General features: G+C 43.6%; 1 protein-coding gene across 1 annotated transcript in view; it reads left to right on the top strand.

Annotated features, from left to right (window-relative positions):
• Positions 1-26,544, top strand: part of RIN3 (Ras and Rab interactor 3) — a 394,191-nt gene that overhangs the window by 178,202 nt on the left and 189,445 nt on the right. The window contains exon 3 of the mRNA XM_069208209.1: positions 20,192-20,306. Within this exon, the coding sequence (XP_069064310.1) occupies positions 20,192-20,306 (115 nt within the window). The remainder of the gene's footprint in view (positions 1-20,191; positions 20,307-26,544) is intronic.

Here is a 26,544-nt window from a genome sequence, read left to right on the forward strand (position 1 = left end):
AAAAGTGTCCTCAGGCTTCAAGTACTGCAGAAGAAGCAGCAATACAATCTTCCACTAGGATTCCCATGATAAATGTATGTGGTGTCAGGAGTTGGGACATGGCACCATGGCTTGCAAATTTTGTGTGTCCATGCACCTGCAAGTTATTTTTGGTTGAGGCCCTCAGGAGACAACAAAGCAGACACCCTCTCCAAATAGTATGTCACATGCAACTGAACTTTCAATTAAGATATTTTCTCACAACAAAACACAGAGAGCACCATAGGAAGGAGCAGGCCTCTTCTTGGCTGAGGAAATTATCTGTCAATGCCACACTCCAGGGCCAGTAATCACAGGTCTTTCAACTGACCCTAGACAGGACAACGCCTTCCAGCTAGCTATGCTGGATTTTTTTCAAAGTATGGACATGCAATCCCCTGGGCCTTTCCTCAATACGGGGTCCAGTCTAGGTGATTCTGGATATTAAGACCTGATACCTCCTGACAGCTTACTTTCACAGTATTCATTCACAGCATGCAATGCAAAGTCGAGGCCAACCAAACCACTGTCAACAACTCGTTTGGTGTCTCCTTGGGTGCAAGAGTCCATTAGAAACTCTCTTCCTTGTCACAGGGGAGAATCACCTCTCCCCAGAGACCTAACGTGCACCCGTTAAGAGATTCCTGGCTCAGGTTCTGTTGCCTTGGCTGTGGGGAATAAGGACTGTGTTGGTATGGAGGATGATTCCTCATAAAGTGATCAACGTTTAACTCACAATAATAATATTGGCTCTTAACTTGAATGTACAAAGTGCCAATGGCCTAGATCATTCTCCAAAAGAGGACGTTTCTACACCGTTGGTGCTGCCTCAGAGGAGGACTCTTATTTTCCAGCAGTGGTGGGAAGGTGCAGAAGCCTTGGAAGTTTCTTTTGCTAATGTAATGGAAATCTCTCGATCTTTGAGTCTCTGCAGATTCTTTTTAATGATGCTTTCTCGGACTCTATTATGGTTGCTTAGGAAAATCTCATTTTAGGCCCAGCACCCATGGTCTCCCGGCACCCTAGGTGCCTCTGAATGAACCACGTAAATTTTTTCTTTTGTTATTGTCCTTCCACCCTTCACCGGAGAGTCTCGTAATTCTGATATTGTCTTAAAGGAGAATCCAAACACCTTTTTCCTATTGTCCCTCTAGGCACGGAGTCAAACAAGCATGTTTATTAGCGTCAGAAAGTTTTTACCTCAGGCATCTGTCTTTACGCATAGCTAATGCCACCTTCCTTTTGGGAAGCTGTGTGCATACTGCATTGGAACTGACAAGACTCACTCTTCTCAGCCTGCCAAAGCACAAAAAGAAGACAATTGGCCCTGATGAAAGATGGCCAACTAAGCCGATCCTGAAAATTGTTTTTAATTCTGCGGACACCATGGCTTAGGCTTTGGGTGCTGCGGCCAAGGTACAGCAACATACTTGGATGAATTCCACCATAATTTCTGGAGACATCCATGCTGACGCTTATGGACATGTCATTTGATGGAGAACAGCTGTTTGTAAAGAAAGCTGACCGCTTGTTGGAATGGTTCAAGAATAGCAGGGCAAAGGCCCACACCCTTGGTCTAGCCTCCCGTATACATCAATTCCATCAACAATATTAGACATTCTACAGTTAAATTATACCTGTCCAGTCCCAGCAATGGCAGCATCTCAAACTGTTCAAACTACTCAGTATCACTCATTCAGGAGCAGGGATGAAACTAGAAGGTGTCGGCAGCAGAGCTAATCCCCATTATCCTGTGCGGGCTCTGTCATCTCCAAACCCAACCGTCTCACCAGTCATGCCAACATCTCCAGGTTGAGGAGGCATCTCCCATTATGCCACCAATTGGGGGTTGTGCTCACAATCGGCTATTGTGTCATCCACCTGTTCTACCATCCCCGTCCTATCTTCCCTGCTAAAGCACACCTCCCATTCAGAGCATGCTCATCAACTCACACCCCTACCTTTGAGGCGAGTGGAAGCTACAATCCAATGTGATTGTGTATTCACCATGGTTTGAACAGGAAGTGTCTTCAGTTTTATGCCATACACTTCCTGCTGGATTGTTTCCTGGGGGTGCCTTTCCGGTTCAGATAGCCTCATGGCATGCTGTATGTACTTCCGCAATCCCAGTCATAACCGGCTTACTGCAGAAAGTGCAGTAGGAATGAGAGCAGCTGATTCTGTTTTCTCCCGACTAGATGAGTAGGATTTGGAATACAGAAATGTTGTCACTCAGCATTCCCCCATCTCTTTCCCTCCTGCTCAGAGCGCGCTTGCAGTCACAGAAGGATGGAAATGTCCTCAACCCCAATCCATAGATATTTAGCCTCATGAATGAATTTTGAGCAGCGCCAGCTGACTCCTTTTGGCTTCCTGATGAATTTGCAGATTTCAACTTTGTAGCCCGCCAGCTTGTCAGCAAGTCCATCTGCACAGGCTGCCAGAACAGTTATTTGCAGTGGTGTACTCCTGAAAGTATCAATCTTTTTAAACCTTGCATGCCCGATGTCTTGAGATTTTGCATTATCCCTTGCACATCAGGGTTTGGCAGTGGCTACAGTTAAAAGCTGCCTAGTTACTCTATTTGAGTGTATGTGCTTTCCTGATCAACCGTCCCTCTTTACATTACCGATAATAATGCATGTTCTGAAAAGTTTGTTTTGTTCCCTCCAGTCCGGTTTATTGTGCTTCTCTGGGTTTTGAAACTTGTTTTGATATTTATGATGGCATCGCTGTTTGAAACAAAGGACAGTGGCCTGATGTGCCTTCTAGCTCTAAAAACAGTTATGTTTGTGGCAATTACTTCTGCTCACAGAGTTGACGGTTTTCCCACCCTTCACAGTGTTCTACCCAGAAAGGTTTGTTGCCACACGCATGGTCGTTTCTGCATTTCAAGGAGCCCAATCCTGCCACTCATGAATCGTTTTCCTTCCTCTGCACCCAGCTGAGGAGTAGAAACAACTGCTTGGGCTTGACCCCTGGCATTGAGGTATCATACTATATTGACCCTATTTGACTGGACAGAATGGATGGTCAGATCTTTGTGGGATTCAGTGTTCACCAGAAGAGTAAGGCATTGACTAAATTCACCTTTTGGCATTGGATCACACTCTCTATCAAAATCTTCTATGAGGTGGCTAAGAATGGAAATCCTGCTTTTTCAACCAATGGCATGGTTTCTTTCACTGCACTTTTCAGAGGCGTTCTAGTTACTCATATTTTCTGGGCAGCTACGGGAAAGTCCTTGTATACTTTTGCACTTCACTACTGTCTTACACCTTGGGCACACATTAACATTTCCTTTGATCAAGCTGTGTTGCATAATTTTGTTGACTGACAAGCGCTACTCAGTCCCCTTCCACAGGGTGGTACTGCTTTGGGACTCATTCATAAGGTGAGGAATCTGAAGGAAGATGTATCGGACCCACAATTGACGTACATTTGGTAATGATATTTCTGATATACACATACTCTTCCCATAGATTCTTCATTGCCCTGTGTCCTTCCTGAAGAGCTAGTGCTGAAAATAATAAGATCTCAAAGTATGTAAACATGGTACACGCTGTACTTTATCATTGTCATGGTTCTCTTGGTTCCCCTTTGCGCGCCTCAATGAAGAGTGGAGAAAAATTCAGAAGCTGATGTTACTGTGCCAGTTGGCACTTAATATACGTCAGTGATGTTCTCACCACAAGATAAGCCTCAACTGGAGCTACGAAAAAATGTTTCTGGACCAGTCTGATCCCTGGGACGACTATTCTTAAAATGATCTTTACTCTGCTGGAGGATTATGTATTCACTAGAAATATAATTACATAAGTATACCACTTTTTCAGTTTGAACGATGTTAGAAGTGCAGTATTTTAAAATGCCACATTTGCCACATAATTTCCACAGTCCTTGAGAAAGACACATCAAATCACCCAGCAAATCCACTTAGACCCTGTCCAGCTTTGAGTATTGTTATTAGTCTTGAGGATTTTAAAAAACACTATTTTCCACAAAGTTTCTTATGAGTTTGCAGGAGAACAAAATAGTCAAAATAGTCGTTGAGATCTAGCCAGTTTTTCCACAGGTGCTGGCCTCGAATTCCCTCAGATATTTCTTTCTTCATTAATTCCTCAAGCACATTGCTTAAGGAGAACCACATGTCCTACTATAGCTTTTACAAACCAAAACGAAGTTACCTTTGTCTGCCAAACTATAGTGTCACAGAACAATTAGACAGAAATGTCTTGTTACGTCTGTTAGATACACCCTCACAAGGCAAGTGCTCATACTGTGAGAAGGCACTGTAGCTTATTCTGGACTCTATCCCAGTCCTACCTGGCTACCTCATCCTTTCTTCCTGACAACAGATACATTGTTAGGATCTTCCTGCTAGGCCCACTAACTATGGTTCACCAGAAGCCTGCAACGTGGAGCATGCAACTGCTGCAATCGGTTGTATAATGGTACCACACATGCCAAAACAACGTGATCAGAACCACGACCCAGTTGTTTCCACGCATGCCTTTACCACACATGCCTTCACAGCGAATTGCCTAGTAAAGCCATGTGTGGAAATGCATGAATGCGTGGTTCTGTCATGCAACCCCTTCCCACCTGCCTTGAGGTCCAAAAATACTCCACGCCCTGAACCCTAAAAAAATACTATCCTAACCCCTCACCCCGCCCCTATCAACTAAAGTACCCCAATGCCGCCACCCTCCCTGAACCCAAAAAAAAACCTACCCCGACACCTTCACCCCGCAACATAAAACTAATCTACCCCGACACCCGCCCTGAACCCTTAAAAATAAAATTACCCCGCCCCGCCCCTAAAAAGTAAACTACCCTAACCCCCCACCCATCTGAGCCCTAAAAAAATGACCCCAACCCGCTACCCCTAAAAACTAAACTACCCTGACACCCCGAGCCCTAAAACCTTCACCCTATAAGAAAACTAGCCCGACCCCACCACCAACCCTAAGCCCTAAAAAAAAAAATCTATCCGACCCCCCAATCCCTCACCCTAAAAACTAAGGTACCCCGACCACTCCACCCACCCTAAGCTCTAAAAAAAAAAAAAAATACCACGACCCCTCACCGCTGCCCCTAAAAACTAAAGTACTACGATACCTCCCACCCACCCTAAGCCCTAAATTCATCCCCATGGCTTTATCTGTGCCTTAACCACAAATGTGCTTAGTTAAGCACATGCGTGGTTAAAGCACAAGAAAAGCCATGTGTTGTTCAGGCAAGAGGGGTTACACTTGCGTGGGAAGCGTCTGCGTCCTTAAGGACGCGTTGCAAGGACGTTTCCCCTCTGCAATCACATGCCACATCCTTCACACACTCTAGGAAAGCTAGCCAGACACTTTGAGTTACTTTTGAGAAGTCTCAACATGTTACAGTCTTATCAGAACAGTCTTAATCTAGGGGTCAACGGGTCTCACGAACATTTTCTCCGCTCACATACACTGATTTTAAGTAGCTCTTGCAGTGTCAGTAGTTGGTTGTATGCAGTTTCAAACTGATAGAGCGTTCCGTTCTAATAAATTACCTGTATTTGGACGCTCTTGGGTCGATTAATCTTTTGACCAAGTGGGGCTCTCTTCACCCGAGATTAGTCAATTTAATCAAATCAATAATCAATAACGAACATAGGCAATGCCCTGATCAACATAACACTTCACAATTAATCCAGAAAACATTTCGGCGAACCATGACCTTTCGGCCATGAATAACCACACCAGTTCATTCAAAGTTAATGAATTTATTTCCCTATATTAACAAAGCTAGCACGATATAAATGTGTCTCAACACCAAATGATATATGTAAATGAACATTAATAGCTGTCCATAAAGGCGAAAAAGATGCAATCTATGCAGCATTTGAATAACAATGCATTCGATAATAGCAACGCAAACCACTAAAACTACAATCTGTAATGGGCTAATTGCATACATTAGTCAGCATAACAAGGTCTCAAATTGCATCGTGCAACAAATGAATCCTCATCTAACCTCAAATTAGCATCTGCATGTGGGACTTCATGCAAAAACAATTTAGCAACATTAATTTGGAAAACTCCTAACTAGGGCTCTTATCAAAAATCAGCAGTTGGTTACCTAAAAAGAAACACAATGCAATTGTACATTTTCCTTTCATATTTACCAAATTCAATCCGCATTCAAGGAAGTCTTCGTCTCACAGGTACCGGTTTCGATCAGCATGGGACGGGGCAAAGGGGGCAGGGTGGACGGGGCAATTGCCTCACAGCGGCAAGATAAAAGGACAAAACTACTACTTTATGCAAAGGGGCAAATCAAAGTTAAAGTCTCTAGGGCGAGAATTTCTTAAAGTCTCTTTCTCTCGATTAGAGAAAGCATCAAAGTCTCATTCAAATTGGCGTCGAACATCAATTGGCATCGTTGAAGATGGCAAAATGACGAGGTCGGCAAGATGGGCCATAATGGCTGCAATGTCCTGCAAATGGCGGGTAATGGCTAATGGCTAATGGCTAATAATGTCCTCAATGGGTGCAATGGGTAATGGCCAATGTCCGATGGGTAATGTCCGCTTTCTCCTTGTGCACCAGGTTTAAATAAACAACAGTTCAAATCCAGTAGGGTCTTCCATTGGAGGGTTCATAGGTTGGCTTCAAATTGTCCAATCAAAAACAACAATTCACAAGCTTCTACCTAGGCATACATTATCCTTGGAGTCGGGAACGTAAGTTGCAACATATTTTACCAATTAACTCACTTTCAGAGCTTCCATTGTCTGCACCTGCAGATTGACCTTGCAGCAAAGAAGAAGATGCCAGGCTGGCACGAAACCTTAAAGATAAGCATGTGAACCGATCTCACTGGAAAAGTACAGCTTCAAGCAAGAATACACGTTTATTAGCACATTAGAAAAACACGAGCATCTAAACCGTGAGACAAGGCAACTAGGCCGAAGCCTCCACTAAAGTTATGCTAAGTTAAAACATTTCAAACAAGCAAATCATGGCACACGTTTACGGTTATGTCAGATTAGTACAATTCTAATACATCACGTTATATAAAGCACGCTTATAAATGTTGGTGAACTACTCTGAGGGCACATTTGTCCCCGTACAATCTTTATTAGTTCGGTTAAAGTCACACTTGATTATTGCGGCACTACGTTTATGCGCTAATAAATGTAAAACCTTCATTTCTGCGTCATCAATCCCTCCTCTGATGACTATTTGTCATCACACAAAACTATTCCCACAAATTTTATTCCATTAAAATTCTGTCAGTTCTCTTTGCCTTTTAGTTCCCCTTGTTCTTGCCTTGTATTCTTCTGCCATTCTTTTCATCATTTTCTCTTCCTTCCTTCTTTTAATTCTTGCCATGATCATTAGTATTCCCCTCTTTATTCCCCAAATCCCAAAGATGCAAATTAGTACTATTAGTATTCCCTGTATTATTTTTAGTAATATTCCATTCCAAATGCCACCAAGCCAATTTCCCACTGAAGCAACTCCCTTTCCAACCTTCTCCCAAACTCCTGGTTCTTTCAATTCCTTCAAGTCTGCACTCTCTTTTGTTAGATTAGCAAGCATTGTTTTAATCTTCACACTGTTGTCTGGTATATACGTGCAACAGTGACGCGCACCAAGCATTTTGCAAACGCCGCCATCCTTTGCTAAAAGAATGTCTAGGGCAAGCCTGTTTTGAAGAGTCATAGCTCTTTCCGCTGCAAGTTCAGCATCCATCAGGATTATAGCACCTGAAAACTTTGTCAACATGTTATCCACTATAGTAGACAACTTTCTTATTTTGATGGAATTCAACACAACTCCCAATGAAGGAATCATGGCTCCAAATATATCTCCTACCACAGCAGCTGCGGTCTCTCTTTTCTGGATACGATGAGATCCAGGCGTCTTTGGAATCACTGATAGGTCATCCAGTTGATAAACCTTTGGGAACACTATACCCAAATAACATCTCCCCCACCATCCCTTTGGAAGACGATAATAGGCATTATGCCCACAAATGTAATATACACCAGGTATGACAGGGTCAAGTCCGTTCAGCATGAATGTCCATTTGGCCTTAAAGATAAACGTATGTTTACATTCACTCGCTCCCACGAAAATGTTATCATAATAAGATTCACCACGATATATACAAAATTTCCCTACATGCCAAGCGTCTAAAGCTATTTTTCCTTGTGTTTTTATTGCGGCAAAAGCATAATTATCTACTGAAGTCCTCTTACTTAGCTCCTTTTCTAACTTCACATTCATTTGTGCCCTTCTATCATCTGTGCGATCTAAAAAGCTTATTTCTACTGCAGAGAGCGAGCAGGTAAGGTTTTCCCTATGAGCGTGAGCTGTTTCAAAAGGTTGCATTGGCTCGAAAAATTCCCTCATTATTTTAGCATCCCAATCTTTAGCAATCTGGCTTAGTTGCGTTATTATAGGAACATATGCAAAGGTAACATCATAATTTGAATAAAAATACTGTATGTTAGTTTGACCATAAAATCTAGAAGTTACTAAACTACACGTAATCCCATATGTAAGAGGCATGTGGTGATAAGTCACCCCTTCCGTTACCGATGTCGGTATCTGTGTACACACATAACAATCTTTCGCATCCATAGTCTCAACATATTCTGTTAGTAGGCGATAGAAAACATTATACGAAAGTTCCTTCTTATCATGCAAGTGTCTCTCATCTAATTCTAGTCTTTTCAATGCGGTTAGTTCAGTGACAGTAACAGGAGCAGAAGTAGAAGCATCAATTTTCTCATTCTCACCCTTACCACGCGTTGCAAGCACTATTGCCATTATTATTAGTACACATGCAGTTATCAAGCCTATACACGCATATTTACAATATTTCACTCTACTGTTTTGTGTAGCGTACTTAGTCATGATCTGTATAGAATCAGAGAGCTAGAAGCACTTATAAAGAAACGATTTAGCAATTAGTTACAAAGCTGAACGAGCGCAATGTTCACACAGTTTTCTTCAGGAGCCCAGTCACTTATCGGTTAGCAGCATTTGTCTCAATTCGGCAATAACTCAGTCTTTTATCAGTTAGCAACGTTGTCTCAAATCGGGTTTAAGAGTCAATCAGGTTATCAAAGTCTTATCAAGTTAGCAAATGTCTCATCCGGTTTAGCAATGTCTCAGCTGGTTGTATCACGTTAGATTATAGCAAGCAATGTCATTTATCAGTTTTTCAATCAATAGTGTCCATAAAACTTTTCTTTTCTATTGGTATCCCTTCTTCTTCGTTCTCGAGGCTAAGAGATACAAATTCGTCAGTCCAATCGTCATTGACTACATATGCCCATTCTGGACCGGAATATCTCCTGTTTGGTATCCTTTTCCTTTTCAATTTTGCATCTCTCTTTGATTCTGCCTCACTGGTACTTTCCTCTTTGGCCAGGTCTTTTTCTTCACTTGATGTTGGTACCACGACAGACACTTCCTTTCTTTTCTCTTTCACTCTTGGCCCTTCACTGTCATTCAACTTTTCTCTAGTTCTTAGTTTTACTGGTGATATACTTGGTCTTCTCTTTGCACTGTGTCCACTTGATGGACCTGCGATCTCTTCTGAGGAAGTTTGAACAGTTTCGTTCTGTTCTGCCTTGTCCCCTCCTTCTGGGGAGTCAATCAGGTTTTCCTTTTCCTTTTCTGTACCGTCTGCTTCTGGGAAAGCCCTCCTCTGATCAGGCTCTCCTGCTTCTTCACCTCTTTCGAGCCCTTTGTCACCGTTACTTTCTTCAGGCTCTTTGTCACTTTCAGCTGCTTCAGGCTCTTTGTTACCTTCAGCTGCTTCGTCGCTGTCTGAGGTTTCTCCTTGGTCTTCCCCAAGTGAATCGGTTGTTTCGTCCTCAGAGAATATTTCTCTCTCCTCTATTTCTGCCTGTTCGCTTCTAGTTCTGTTTTGCTCTGTCTCAGCGCTCGGCACTTTGTTATCAGGTACTGGCAGTTTCAGCGCTTCAACTTCCTCATCTGTGGGACACAACACTTTCTTTGTATGACTGGCGTGAATCCAGTTGGGAACTCACGCACACTTCACAGCGGTAGTGGTCGTCAGGATCACTTGGAAAGGGCCTTTCCAACGGGGTTCCAGACACGACTTCCTCACGTGCTTCTTTATCACGACCCAGTCACCTGCTTTCAGTGTGTGTCCTGGACCTTGGATCGGTGGCAAGGTGGTTGCTTCCACCTGGTGAGAGAAAGAGCGAACCACGTCAGCCAGACCTCTGCAGTAGTCTAACACCATATCATCTGTAATATTCAAAAGCGCGTTTGCGGGAACTGCAGGAAGTCTCATGGCCCTGCCCATGAGAATTTCGTGCGGGGACAATCCAGTCTTTCTGTCAGGGGTGTTTCTCATTGACATTAACACCAAAGGCAATGCGTCAGGCCATTTCAAATTTGTCGATGCACATATTTTCGCCATTCTTGATTTCAGGGTACCATTCATTTGTTCCACCAGTCCTGAGGCTTCAGGGCGATAGCTACAATGCAGTTTTTGCTCAATGTTCAGCGCTGCGCAAAGTAACTTTATCACCTCGTTATTGAAGTGACTTCCTCTATCTGATTCTAAAGAGATCGGGAATCCCAAACGTGGTATCAACTCCCTCAACAATAGTTTTGCAACTGTAAGGCTGTCATTTCTACGTGTGGGGTATGCTTCAATCCAGTGACTAAAAATGCACACAATCACCAACACATACTTCAGACCTCCATGCACAGGCATCTCAATAAAGTCCATCTGCATTCTGCTGAACGGGCCACCCGCCCTGCCAATGTGGCTCACGTTCACAACCGTTCCCTTTCCTGGGTTCATCTGCTGACAAATGACACAACGATGGCAAACTGCTTCTGCGACTTGACGGAATCTGGGGTTAAACCAATCAGTTTTGAACAATCTTATCATGGCATCTCTCCCTAGGTGAGCCTGCCCATGATAGAACCGCGCTAGCTGCGATAAGAGACTATTTGGTAAAACAAATTTTCCTTCATTTGAAACCCATAACTCATCTGGTCTCCTTGTACATTGTGACTTAATCCAGGAAGCTCTTTCATCCTCCCTGACGCTATTCTGTAATGCTTTTAGTTCATCCATTGTATCCACGACCTTCAAGGCAAATGCTTCAGCTGGTTCGAGCTCTGGCTCACTTATCAAATTCCATTCATCCCTGAGCAATATACAGTTCAAGGCACAAAATCTTGCGACTTGATCCGCATATGCATTTCCCAGGGAAACATAGTCCTGTCCTTTTGTATGAGCACTACACTTTACCACTGCAATTTCGGCTGGCATCTGAATGGCGTGTAACAATTCCCTTATTCTCTCCCCGTTCTTCACTGGGGACCCTGAAGAGGTCAGGAAACCTCTCTGTGACCATAATTGCCCAAAGTCGTGCACAATTCCAAACCCGTACTGACTGTCAGTGTAAATGGTAACCTTCATCAATGTAGACAGTTGGCATGCTCTTGTAAGGGCTACAAGCTCTGCTACTTGTGCGGAATAGACTCCTTGAAGCCAAGACGCTTCCAAGACACCTGTTACAGTACATACAGCATATCCTGCTTTCAAAATCCCCAACCCATCTTTTAGACATGAACCATCAACAAAAATAATATGGACATTTTCATCAAGCTTAGTATCCCTAATATCAGGTCGGGGTTTTGTGCAAAATTCAGTCACCTGAAGGCAGTCGTGCTCGACGCCTTCAGCGTTCTCAATTTCAGCATTTTCACTGGGAAGCAAGGTTGCTGGATTCAACGTAGTGCACCTTTTCAGCTGCACATTCGGTGAGCCCAGAATTATTGTTTCATACCTTGTGAGTCTTGCTCCAGTCATGTGTTGCGTTCGGGAGCGGGTCAAAAGTATCTCAACTGAGTGAGGGACCATGACTGTTAATGGGTGTCCCATCACTATTCCTTCACTCTGAGTGAGGCTGATACCAACTGCTGCTACGGCGCGCAAACACCCTGGCAGTGCTGCTGCGACCGGATCCAAAGTAGCTGAAAAATACGCTACTGGTCTGTTTATGCCACCATGGGCTTGGGTCAAGACAGACAAAGAACATGCATCACGTTCATGACAAAACAATGTGAAAGGCTTTGTGTAATCAGGCATACCTAAAGCTGGAGCCCTGCACATGCATTCCTTCAATTCAATAAAAGCATCCATCTCATCTCCTTTCAGCTCAATTTCATCCAAGGCATCCTTCTGGGTCAGTTTCAGTAAAGGCTTTGCTAGAGTTGAGAAGTTGGGAATCCACTGGCGACAGTAGCTCACCATCCCCAAAAACTTCCTCACCTCCCTCCTTGTCTTTGGTGGACTCATTTGAAGTACACTTGTTATTCTTTCCTTCATTATTCTCCGTGACCCTTTCTCTATTTGATGACCCAAGTATTTCACTTTCTTCTGACAGAACTGCAACTTTGAAGGAGACACCTTGTGTCCATTCCTTCCCAAATGGTTCAGTAGAGCAATGGTGTCGGCTGTGCAGCCACTTTCTGTCTTAGATGCAATCAGTAAGTCATCAATGTACTGTACTAGGGTTGACTCGAATGGCAATTCTAACGCTTCCAAGTCTTTCTTTAGAATCTGATTGAAAATTGACGGTGACTCAGAAAACCCTTGAGGAATTCGGCACCAACTGTAAACTCTGTCTAAGAATTTGAAACAAAAGAGAAATTGGCTGTCCTCATGAAGAGGCACCGAAAAGAATGCTTGTGACAAGTCGATGACTGAGAACCACTCGGCATCGCAAGGGACTTGAAACATTATCACAGCTGGATTCGGTACTACAGGGCAGCATTTAATTATGATGTCATTTATTTTCCTCAAGTCCTGTACGATTCGGACCTTTCCACTCGGCTTTATTAGTCCCATGATTGGTGAATTACATGGACTGCTTAACACTTCTTTCAATACTCCCTGTTTTACAAACTCGTCAATGAGTTGGGCGACTTTCATGAGGGTGTCTTGTGCCATGTGGTATTGTGGGGTCTGGGGAAAGGTTACATTGGGTTTTACGGTCACTTTCACTGGTTCCACTCCTTTCACCAATCCCACCTCTTTTCCTGTCATATCCCACACTTCCTTTCCGACTGTTTCCCGTAATTCAGCTGGAATATCTTCTTCAGTTATCATCGGAAAAAGGCTAATCAGAGGGTATTCTTCATCGACAGTTTCCATCTCATCCCCTTCTACACTGTCCTCTTCTTCCCCATCACTGCTCGTCTGAATTCTAATTCCATCATTCGAACACATAATCGAACATCCCAATTTGCACAATAGGTCTCTCCCTAACAGTGCTATCGGGCTTGAGTCACATACCACAAAACTATGTGACCCTTGATAGTTACCAATTCTGACTTGTGCTGGATCTGTGATTGGGTTCGTCAGGTGCCTGTTTGCTACTCCCACTACTTGAACTGTTCTCCCTGAGAGTGGCAAATTTGGTACTTCAATGCTCCTAACAGTTGAACGTGTGGCTCCTGTGTCAACCAAGAATGAAACATGATGACCCATAACTCTTCCCTCCACATACGGACCCTTTTGATCAACTTCCAAGGATGCTGCAAGCACACAATTTCCCTCCTCTTCTGAACTTTCACTCTCCCATACATTGTTTATTCCATTCTCACTGTGTAATGGGAACTGTTGTACTGTGCCATTTGTATTCATCACCTGACCCGAGACCTGTGGAGGAACCATCACTTGCTGCTGACTCACTGGTGCCAAAGGTATTTGCATTTGCTGATTAGGTACCATGGGAAACTGCTGTTGCATTGGCTGCATTTGCGTCATCTGCATACGGGGCATCTGCATCTGCTGCGGCTGCATGGGCTGTAATCCTTGCAGCTGATTTATGGTCTGAAAATTTGCGTTTGGACCTCTCATTTTCGGTCCCCTCATTGTCTGGAATGCATTGACATCATTGTTTTGCTGACCAACACCTGCACCTTCCTGCACCACCATCGGGCACTCGCGTTTCCAATGTCCGACGATTCTGCACACGTGACACGGCATCACCCTTTTCATTGCCTGCACACCATTCGGAATCGCAACAGTGTTCAAATCCGGACCATTACTCCCAAATCCTCCTCTGCCTCTGCCTCTCGCCTGTGGCTGAAACACCATGTTTCCCTGCGGCTGCGGCTGCGGTATCTGCTGTTGGAACCCTTGCGACCCTTGCAAACCTGTCTGAGCTGCTTTAAGTTGCATCATCAGCACTTTCTCTTTCAACCTTTTCTGTTTCACTTCAATTTCGTCGCTACAGTATTTCGCATAATTCAACACCTCATCAATAGGTTTCGACTGCCAACAAATCAAATGCGTCTTTATCATCTGACTTATCTCTGGTCTCAGCCCTTCCACAAATCTAAACACAAAATGAAGCATGTCCTTCGCCTCTATTGTTTCCGTGCCACTGTAGTTCTTGAACGCCTTCAACAACCTCTCATAGTAACCATGAATCGACTCTTTAGCCTCTTGGGCAGTTCGATCAATTTTCTGCCAATCCACATTTTTCGCGGCAACCTTCGTCTTCAAATGCTCAATCACCTTATAGTACAAGCTCATTACCATAGGTGATGGTGCACCCGTATCCCTGTCTCTCTCTGGTTCACTTGTCGGCCAACCTACAGCCCTTTTGCAGTCTTCCCACAAATCTGCCGGAACCACAATCTCAAAGAGGGTGTTCAGGTCTTCCCAAAGACATTTTGCAAGCTTCACAAACCTATCAGTCTGTTGATACCATTCAATCGGTTTCTCTCTCAGTTTGGGAAAATCATCCGTAAAAGACTGAATGTCACTTCTGTGCCACGGTACATGTATTAATTTTCCCCCTGCTGTCTCCCTCATTGGTAACATAGTTATTGCACTACTCTGTGGTCTTTTCTCCTTATGCTCTGGGACACTATCTTTCTTCTTTTCCTTTTTCTTTGCCCATCTGCTTTCCCATTTGTCTAAGCACCTCCACACTTGTGCACTCTGCAGCAATTCTCTAAGGTGCGTTTTCATGCCTGCTGACCTCATGTGTTCAAAGTCTGTGGTCCCGAAATCCAATCTATAGCTCCTGCTCAAGTGTTTTGTCTTGTCTATCTCAACCCCGTTTTTGTCAGCTATTTCTTGCAACCTTCTATGTACCTTGTTCACTTCTCTCGTAATCCTGGGACATAGATACCTCAGCTCTTCTTCCGAGTAGGACTCTAACCTATTCAAACCCATAGTCCCTTCCACCAATTCTTCTGCTTCCATGTTCAACCTGACCCTATTCAGATAGTCTTCTCCCTTCCCACTGGCTGAGCTTTGTGTGGAATTCAGACTGTTGAACCACTGTGTCAGCTGTTGCGCATTCAACCCCATCAGTGTAGCATTCACATCGACTGCCATTGATGGTTGCGGCAACTTTTCAGTGTTCGATGATAGCGGTATCATCAGTGGGGGACTCGACCTCACCACTGTTGACTGAGCACATATGGGACTAAACTCCATCAAGGACCCAGATCCAGTTGGCAGAGCCGCTATCGGAGTTGTCTCTGGAGTGTTTTCTATGCACCTCCTTTCCGTCCCATTCTGCACCACTGATCCTTGACCGCTCATACCTGAGTTAGGCTGAATGTACAAATGTACCAGTGGACCTACAGTAATGGGTAGGGATATCGCATCTGGGTTCTGTCCATTCCCCAGGTTCTGAGGCATGTTCATTCCCACACTATGGGCCATCATTGCCGGCATGCCCGTCTGACTCCCCGTCATCTGAGCATGTGCGGTTCCCCCCTGCATCTGCTTTTGAGGCATCAAAAGCTGGGTTGATTCAGCTTGTGCCAATGTTGGGTTGCGACCATTCTGTACTCCCATTACGGTTGGATCTAGAATCATTCCCGTACTGTTGTCACTGCTGTAGTACCTTGGGACCTGCGGCTGATAATTTTCTGCTGGTTTCAATATAGGCACATCTGGATATATTCTCCTAACCTGCGGTATCTGCGGGGTGAACAGTAAACTCGGGTCCTTAGATCCCGATGGCGTTTCTGAATTCGGAGTTTCATTATTCTGTACCGGTGCCGGAGGGGCAGAACTGGTACTTGGACCTTGTTCACTCTCTGCATAAGGTGGTGGACGGTCGTTCAGCAATTGCATGATGAACTCCTCATCCTCTAACTCGTCTTCTCTCCTTAACTTTTCCTCATCCTCTCTATCTTTGGAGCACCTACTGTTTGTCTTACAGGTAGCTTTCTTGCCTGTCGCCTCTTCTTCCTTAGCAATTGCGGGAAACAATTTTATCCCCTGCAATATATCTGACCTCCACACCTTCTGTGCATTATCCCACCTAGCGTCCGCTAGTGTCTTTTCTACCTTTCTTATCCTGGTCTCGAACTTCTTTTGCTGTTGCTGTCTAGCCATTAGTTCCCAAATCGCTAGAGCCTCAAACTGTGCTGGCCTTGGAGGTACCTTCATGTCGTACATCGCGAATCTCAAATTCTCTAAGATCCTTATATTGAATGTCCCATGGATCGGGAACGCTACGCTCCCATGTCTCTCTGTCAGCTTGTGCCATTGCTTTAGCCAAAGGCACGGAGCTACCCCCCTTTCCTCCATTACAATGTAAGCTGGTGTACCTTCGGGTGGTGTCTCCTCTCCTACGCTCGCTTTAATGTAGGACTCCCCCTTCATCGCACTCTTTAATGCTTTAAAAAATTTCATTTTCTCGTCTTTTATTTCACAAAGTTTGTAATCAATAAGTGACTTTAATTCCCGGAATACTCTTCGCTTGCCTTTCCCCTTCCAATCGAGCCCCACGGACTGCGTCCAATCCGTGCGCGACCCTTCTCTGCAACCAACCTATCCCAGCGCGGCTCCTAGTGATGTCACACTCACACACACTGCGGTTGACAAAGCCTCGCGGCTTGTCCTCCTTCACTCAGCTCCTCTCGTAACAACTTCTAGCATGTATCGCGAGCAACCAAATAATAATAAAACAGATCTGTCGTTTACTACAGGAAGGGTAACACAATCGCTTCAGGACCTTAGGGATTTTTCACTAGCCTCGGCAGTTATTCCATCTTTCTCGGTCCCCACTTTCGCAAGCAAATCTGACCCGCAGACTCTGCTCTCAACTTGTCAATGATCTATTCTAGTGCACTTAGAATTTGTCAAAGCCCGAAGTCGAAGTTTTCTTTCACTCCCTCAACACACGTACCGACTCGTTGACCACGCCCGGTCAACCTGTTAAACCGACCAGACCACAACATAAAACAAGTGTCTCATACACTTTTCAACATACTCCGGAGTCTCTTGACCTCGCAGGGCCCGTCTCAACAACAACAACCACGTGGACCTTTTTCTGCACAAAGCGCCACATGCACATGAAGTTCGACGACTTCCCTACTCTCACACTCGGAGTCGCACCTCCGCTATTCTCTAAAATCCTCGCAACCTTTTCAAACAATCTGCGGCAATAAGCTGTGCAAGCGCAAAATCCTGACTTCACTCATACCGTCACTAGTACCGCCAACGCCGATTTCACACCTCCATTCTCTCCATTCGCAAGCTCCGAGATCCCGGGAAAGTCGTGGGGGACTTAGGGCATCATCATTCTCTCAATCTGTTTTACCCAAGAAAAATCTAATTCAACACCATATACTTCTCGAGCGGGGTCCCAAAGGGCGTAACCGTTACCTCTCAAGTGGGGTCCCAAAGGGCGAAACCTTCAATTCAACACCATGTACCTCTCGAGTGGGGTCCCAAAGGGCGTAACCGTTACCTCTCGAGCGGGGTCCCAAAGGGCGTAACCGTCCTCTGCTACCATCTACTGATAGAGCGTTCCGTTCTAATAAATTACCTGTATTTGGACGCTCTTGGGTCGATGAATCTTTTGACCAAGTGGGGCTCTCTTCACCCGAGATTAGTCAATTTAATCAAATCAATAATCAATAACGAACATAGGCAATGCCCTGATCAACATAACACTTCACAATTAATCCAGAAAACATTTCGGCGAACCATGACCTTTCGGCCATGAATAACCACACCAGTTCATTCAAAGTTAATGAATTTATTTCCCTATATTAACAAAGCTAGCACGATATAAATGTGTCTCAACACCAAATGATATATGTAAATGAACATTAATAGCTGTCCATAACGGCGAAAAAGATGCAATCTATGCAGCATTTGAATAACAATGCATTCGATAATAGCAACACAAACCACTAAAACTACAATCTGTAATGGGCTAATTGCATACATTAGTCAGCATAACAAGGTCTCAAATTGCATCGTGCAACAAATGAATCCTCATCTAACCTCAAATTAGCATCTGCATGTGGGACTTCATGCAAAAACAATTTAGCAACATTAATTTGGAAAACTCCTAACTAGGGCTCTTATCAAAAATCAGCAGTTGGTTACCTAAAAAGAAACACAATGCAATTGTACATTTTCCTTTCATATTTACCAAATTCAATCAGCATTCAGAAGGAAGTCTTCGTCTCACAGGTACCGGTTTCGATCAGCATGGGACGGGGCAAAGGGGGCAGGGTGGACGGGGCAATTGCCTCACAGCGGCAAGATAAAAGGACAAAACTACTACTTTATGCAAAGGGGCAAATCAAAGTTAAAGTCTCTAGGGTGAGAATTTCTTAAAGTCTCTTTCTCTCGATTAGAGAAAGCATCAAAGTCTCATTCAAATTGGCGTCGAACATCAATTGGCATCGTTGAAGATGGCAAAATGACGAGGTCGGCAAGATGGGCCATAATGGCTGCAATGTCCTGCAAATGGCGGGTAATGGCTAATGGCTAATGGCTAATAATGTCCTCAATGGGTGCAATGGGTAATGGCCAATGTCCGATGGGTAATGTCCGCTTTCTCCTTGTGCACCAGGTTTAAATAAACAACAGTTCAAATCCAGTAGGGTCTTCCATTGGAGGGTTCATAGGTTGGCTTCAAATTGTCCAATCAAAAACAACAATTCACAAGCTTCTACCTAGGCATACATTATCCTTGGAGTCGGGAACGTAAGTTGCAACATATTTGACCAATTAACTCACTTTCAGAGCTTCCATTGTCTGCACCTGCAGATTGACCTTGGAGCAAAGAAGAAGATGCCAGGCTGGCACGAAACCTTAAAGATAAGCATGTGAACCGATCTCACTGGAAAAGTACAGCTTCAAGCAAGAATACACGTTTATTAGCACATTAGAAAAACACGAGCATCTAAACCGTGAGACAAGGCAACTAGGCCGAAGCCTCCACTAAAGTTATGCTAAGTTAAAACATTTCAAACAAGCAAATCATGGCACACGTTTACGGTTATGTCAGATTAGTACAATTCTAATACATCACGTTATATAAAGCACGCTTATAAATGTTGGTGAACTACTCTGAGGGCACATTTGTCCCCGTACAATCTTTATTAGTTCGGTTAAAGTCACACTTGATTATTGCGGCACTACGTTTATGCGCTAATAAATGTAAAACCTTCATTTCTGCGTCATCAAAACCCTACCTAGCTTGACAGAACCTCATCAGAAATCTAATAAAAATGTCCCCACTGTTTGCAGAGTAAACATATTTTACAAATAATGAATGCATCTGTTAAATTAGCATACACAACAAGAGCAGCCCGACTAACAGCGAAAAATAACCCCATACATTTCATTTCGAAAGTTACTTATGACTCAACACTACTGTACTGTGGCAGAAAAGATAAAAAAAGATTTTCTGTGACCACACTAGGGAAGGAAGTCGAGAAAGCGTACATGGTATTTGCCGTACTTGATTAAATGTGTATCTATATACATATGGGTAAATATATATATATGTGTGTGTGGGTAGATTATATAAATATATGTTTGATATAAGAGGGATAGAGAAAAGAAAAAAGAAGGTTGCATTGCTTCTGCCCATGCTGGTCCTGTTTAGGTTTTGGAGGAAAACCCGTAGTCTTTTTGCTCACGTTGTACCTGTTCTCTGTGTGTGAGGCAAGCATGTCCTGCTGATGTCCACACTGTACATGTCTTGTGTATGGTGGAAGGTTGAGACAACATTTCAATAATTGAAAACCAAAACTTGTGGCTCCATCAATGTTTGTTGTACACAGCTGAATTGTGAGTAACATCCTATTGCTAATGCAAGGCCTTTTTTTAATCTCTTTAGGTGTTCCTGGTCAGAAAAGATGCTGATCGGAAAGCTCTGGTGCTTTCAGTTCACGTTTCAGTCGAAAACAAGGCTTCTGATGTGATGGAATACATCATAAAAGAAGAAAAATCAAGTATGTTTCATTTAACTTCTCTGCACAAATCTGAGGGTGCAAATATGAACCTGGTGGTGCCCAGGTGTACATAAGAGGATGTTAACCGTAGCGTGCCGTCAGGCTTAACTGGCCTAGTGAAATGTAATCATTTGTGAAACACAACAGGAAAAGACTATTGACTCATTAAACCACCATGTACAACATCATCGGCTTAATATACATTTCTATAAGCATTAATCCATAAACTGGCCTCCCTAGCTTATGACATGCCTCCATGAAATTCCTTTATCTCATTAAATTCCTCAACAAATCAGGTATTCTCCAATGTTGCCCTGGCTTTCTAATGCCATGAAATATCCACATGAGCATCTTAGAAGCTAATGATGATATTTTATTGTGAAGTTCATGAGCTGGTCCTATAAACAACTCTACCTTGCCTTTAGACTCTAAGGCCCTCATTATGACTTCGGCGGACGTCCTGACGGGTAGGTTGCCGCCAGTATTGCAGCCTCCCCGCCGGCGCCATTACGAGTTCTCCACTGGGTCAGCGGGTGGAAACACAGTTTCTGCCCACTGGCCCAGCGATAAATGGCCTACAGCATTGTCTCTGGCTCAAAAGAGAGCTGGTGGCAATGCTGTAGTGCGTAGGTTACATGGTATGGGCAGTGCAGGGGCCCTCCTGGGGCACCCTGTACCCCGTCTCCGCCAGACTTTTCATGTCGGGGTTACTGCCATGAAATCGCTGGTGGAGAAGGGGGTTGTAATCCTCAGGGCTGCGCTGCTTGCAGCGCTGCCCAGGCAGATTAGGACCGCTAGACTGTTGTGTAGAAGCATTGACGGCAGTCCGACCGCCACCACGCAGGGTCATAATGTGGCCCACTAAATGTCAAATCTCATACACATTTTTGTCATTGGTAACATATAGAATTATAAGTGGGTAGAGGTGAATAACAGGATTGTTTTTCCCCAAGAGATTCTAGTGACATCAAGTTGATAAGAGCCAAGCCCGAGTTATCTATTATTTCACTCAGAACTCAGAGGAGAAAAACATCCACGTTATTCACTGCTACCCATAATACACATTTTTATGTTATGTATGGTCCACCCTTTTTACTGCATCTATATGTGGTTGGAGAAGTGATGGGGGCACCATATACAACATCATCTGGAGAACTCATGAGGAAACATGGCCTTACCTGCCTTAGCTCTCTTCCCCGTGCTACATCCAGTGTCTTGCCACCCACAGGCTATGGTGCCCATCCTCACCCAAAAAAAAGAACTGGCATTGTGTAAACCTCCCACACCGCTCTCAACAAATGCCCTCACCAAATATTAACAAAATAAAACCATACAGTATTATACATGGGGTTCACTTTAACTATGTGCCGAGCGCAAACCGGGACAGTGCTCACTATACAGATAAGGCACTGCCCTGAGAGCAGCTGTAAACTGGCAAAGGCTGACTGGCTGTTTGAAACAGCCAATCTTCCTTTCACAGTCTAGGCAGCATTTGTTCTGCTTTTGAACGGCGGACAGAGATCCCCTGCAGGCAGGTGAAGCGAGTAAGTGCACCCACCTGAAGGAGAAAGTCTCTGGGTCCATGGTTGCCCTTCGGATGGCGCACTGACTGTGCTCCAGCTCTTTGTGGTGCACATTCAGTGGACTCCTGATGATTTTGCTGCCCCTTCACCCTTGTCCGTAGTACGGCACAAGCACAGAGGCAAAATGTTGCCATCATTAGCATGTGGCAATTCCTTCCAGGGCATGTGGTGGTGTTAGGCTTAGTAGTTCTGGCTGGACCTCTGTCTTGGATAGGCAACATAGAAGACTGGACTGTTGGCTGTGCTGAAAGCAAAGTCATGCAGGGAGATGTTGTAGCATTGCAGCTACACCATGCTAAACGGTGGTTGTTTTTGTAATGCCTTCCAAACCAAAATGTATGTAAAATAGTTCAGTTGCCTGAGTGATAGCCCAGAGTCATGTACTGAGACTCAGACATAGACTTTCATTCTTTTAGGATTGACGTAGCGAGTACTACTGAGTAGGATAACAAAAGCATCTATTAGTTGAGTGCATAGAAATAATTGAGTTTGTAGTATGCACTATAAAAATTAGATTTTTTTAATGTTGAAGGCAAAATTGTCAGTCAAAATGCTTATCAACCAAGTCAATCAAAATGTGGAAGTCAGAAAATGAAACAAAAAGCCTTATTTGCAGGCTTATTCACCAACAGTCATCACGTCCTTCCTGAAGACTGAGGATTGCTACTTATCTTGCAGCAATGCATCCAAAATAATTGGGCAGTACAAAAAAAAAATAAGTTCATTCAAACATGAAAACAAGGAATGTTCTGTGAGACCGCCCTGGTTTATCGACTAACAAGTAATTGTTATTGCCACCTTTGGCATTAAATAATATTACAGCTCTTGTGTTTAAAATGATAAGTTATCTTTGCAGTTTGGTGTTTCTATCTCAAGAAATTATTTACAGCAATTATGAGATTTTATGACTGTTAAAGGCATTACAACTGTATACTAGAATAATTAATCGCCCTCAACAATACTCCCCAGCCACAGACTTATGCCGTATTTTGGTAAACGTACAGACAAAATGTTGAATTTGACAAGCAATAGTTTGGGTGAGCGAGCACAGCACAGACAACTTTTAGTGCGAAAAGGGCTGCTTTATCAAAGCAGGTGCACATCACAAACAACATATTCTCTAGCCAAATCAATATACAAAAAGATCAGCCTCACTTTACATCAATAACCACTTAGTGGTTAGCCAATCACCCATCCCTTATTGTCCCCCTTGTAGTACCTCCAACTTGTCTGCCTGTCACTATATTTTACTTCCCAAACCTAACTTTACTTCTTAAAGCTGTAGCCTTTAACTCTTTGTTGTTTACAAATGTAAACTTACTCTTATCCCCCCCTTCAAACTGCTTTACTCACCCCAACAACAATAAAGCTTCCTGTGATATGGCAGTGACAAACCTGATATTGTTAAACCCAGCCTCCTACGGAAGGCAGTACCTGTTACCACTCTGCATGCAAAAATTCAAATTAAAAAAAATAACTGATACCCCTGTAACTGCACCTTTTTCTTTGCCAATATCATGTCAACCAGGTACACCATAGCTCTTTTCTTTTCCTGCGGCAACTGTGCCTCCATCATTACCACATCAATTTCAATACACAGAAATGTCAAAAATGTTTTCTCAGACACCAGAGGCACTCCTGCATCCTTCTTAAGCTCCTTAAAACTAGCCAATATCTGCTGATGGTCTGTGGTGCCAGGTTGTCCAACAAAAAAAAAAAAAGTCATCTAAGTAATATCACTGTTGTGTAGCCCATTACAAATGTGAAAATCCATTGCAGGAAAACATTTCAAATAAGAACATCCCACCGATAAATCTATGTGTATGTACCATTGACCCTCAAACTGTGTGCTGGGCAATTCGAAATCAGCCAGGTGCACTAGCAGCAGCCGGAATGCCGACTTGATGTCACTCTTCACCATTTGTGCTCTTAGTCCCACCTGATTGACGAGGTTTATGGCCACATCCACCGATGAGTGTCTCTGAGGATAAATCATCTGAAATATAGACATTCACTGACTGCCGTTCTGGCCATAATAAGTGCTGACTTAGCCGGAATTGACCCTTTTCTTTCCTGGGAACCACACGAGTCAGTGATACCATTAGCTCGACATTCTACTCTCCTGCACTTCTTTCTCCAGTTTCATGCACACTACTTGAGGGTACTCTTTCACAGATTTCAAATTGTCCACTCGTCGTCCGTATAGTGCACCACTGTATCCCAACTCAAATCCATTTGCAATCCCTGCATAGCAAGTTGGCGTCTTCAGCCTTCCCATATCACTTCAACTAGTAAGGCAACCTGTCCAATTTTATAGATGTATGAGCCTTTCCTCACAGACCCGTGGGATCACTATATCCCGCTCACAATGGATGCTGCTGCCAGGCTCCCCCATGCATTTCTTGTTTCCACCCACCTGCCCTCTGCAGTGTACAAGCAGGTGCCAGCCTGCGCATCTGGAGAACTCATGAGGAAACCTGCACTATTCCTTATTACAGAAACCCCTGTTAAATGCCAAACATGCTCCCACGTTTCCGGCCTGTCCTCAACCTGCTGCTCTTACCCAGCCCTTGGTAGGATGCCCTGAAAGGCCTGATAAACAACTAGGAAACCACCCATCTTAAAGACCCTGGGTAAGGCTTCACTGAGGTCATCGTATAAAACCACAAGTCACGATCAGTTCCCTCTATTTCCCATCTGCACTTCTGTTATGTGTACCCTCAATTCCTCATTATAGCATACCTATGACGCCCACCAAAAGTTATATGTGCCCTCCAGATCACATCCATATATTTACACAACATGACGCACATCTCTGGGAACGTCTTGCAGTGAATACTTCAGGATATCAAGAATGCCTCTTTCTGGGGCGGAGTCTGGCTGCCGTCTGAAATGGCCGCCTCAAGGTAGAGCTCCGAGGCTCGAGGGGAGAAGGATTACCCAAACAGCTGTCAAAAAGCCTCCTTGGAGTCAGAATGAAAGGAAATATACATGCGATAACAGCAACATAACTCTGAAGTTATTTTCCAAGTAAGAAATGCCAGTTAAAACAGAGTTCTTAATTGAAGCCCTGAAGCCGGCTACACGGCCCCTCAGCTGAGCAAAGAACAACACTTTCTGTCAGGACACAGTCAGCTGCTGAAGAGATAAGGGGCTTTCTGTGAGCACAGGATTTTCTTGTCAGCCAAGTGTGTGGAGCAAATGCAGTTCGGAAAGTGAGTGTTGCACACCATTTCTGCAGCTGAGAGACTCTGTGAAAGTTACTCATTCTGTCATGAAATACAGCCTGTTTCTTAACAGATAAGTGGAATTCCCTTTCTTGAAAGTTGAACGGCTGCTGTTGGGGAAACATATGGACTTTCACTTCTGAGGTATTTCTCTTCATTTGACAGTTTAGAGTCTGCTACGCAATTAAGTAAATGCTGGAATTCCTATCAGCAGAGGGCGTAAAGCGAATCTGGATAGGCAGGCAAAACATGTGAGCTATTTCTGATGCACTGATTCTCAGGGACACCTGTCTGAAAGCATTCAGTCATTATTTTTTAAAATTATAGAAGTCTGTGGCAAAGACTAATTCTGTCAGGAAACACAGTCAGCTGCTGGTGAGATAAGTGAAAAGGCTGCTGTAAGAGAAGCCTCTGACAACTCTCAATTCTGAGGTATTTCTCTTCACTTAACTGTTCAGGATCCATTACGTGATTATGTAAGCGCAGGAATTTCTTGTCTACAGGTGTGTGGCGTAAATACAGTTTGGCAAGTGAGTGTTGTACACCATTCCTACAGCTGACAGAGTTTGTGAAAATTAGTCATTCTATCAGGAATTCTGCTTCTGAAGAGATATGTGAAATTCCTTTCCTTGAATGTCGAAAGGCAGCTGTATGAGAAGCATGTAAACGTTCACTTCAGAGATATTTTTCTAAATCTGACAATTCAGACTCTACTACGAAATTACATAAACGCCGGAATTCCTATCAGCAGAGGGGGTAAAGTGAATTTGGGTAGGCAGACGAAAACTGTACAACATTTCTGATGCACTGTTTCTCAGCGACACCTGCTTGAAAACATATAGCCATAATTTTAAAATCCCAGATGTCTGTCACCATTTACAGTGTTAATATCTACCTACTTTGTGAGTCAATTAGATATCATATTTGATTACTAAGCTGTACTTATTTATTGTCTTCTCTAACATTAAAATATAACAGTATGGCCAGTGGCAAATCTAATAGAAAGCCTTTGTTTACACAAATAGTAGGGAACACTGTACCTCCAGGCACGTCTACTGTTGTCCCACAAGACATTGCTTCTATGGACCTTATTTTAAAAGAGATCTCTGCCGTGGGGCAAAGATTGGGATCTATGGATGTAAAAATTTCAGATCTCGCAACAGAAATGAAGACAATACGGATGGATCTAAACTGTTTTCATACAAAAGTGGAAATTTTAGATCAAAGAACCACTTTTTTGGAAGAGATATTAGATAATGCAGAGTATTGGGGTCCGGATATCTGGCACCTAAAACAAAAAGTTATAGATTTGGAAGACAGGGCCCGAAGAAATAACATTAGTTTTTATGGAATTCCAGAAAAAATGGAAGTCAATAATGATGTGAAGAACTTGCTACTAACGTTAATACCGCGGCTACTGAACATATC

The sequence above is a fragment of the Pleurodeles waltl genome, chromosome 9 (assembly GCF_031143425.1).
Source record: "Pleurodeles waltl isolate 20211129_DDA chromosome 9, aPleWal1.hap1.20221129, whole genome shotgun sequence".
Classification (NCBI taxonomy): domain Eukaryota; kingdom Metazoa; phylum Chordata; class Amphibia; order Caudata; family Salamandridae; genus Pleurodeles; species Pleurodeles waltl.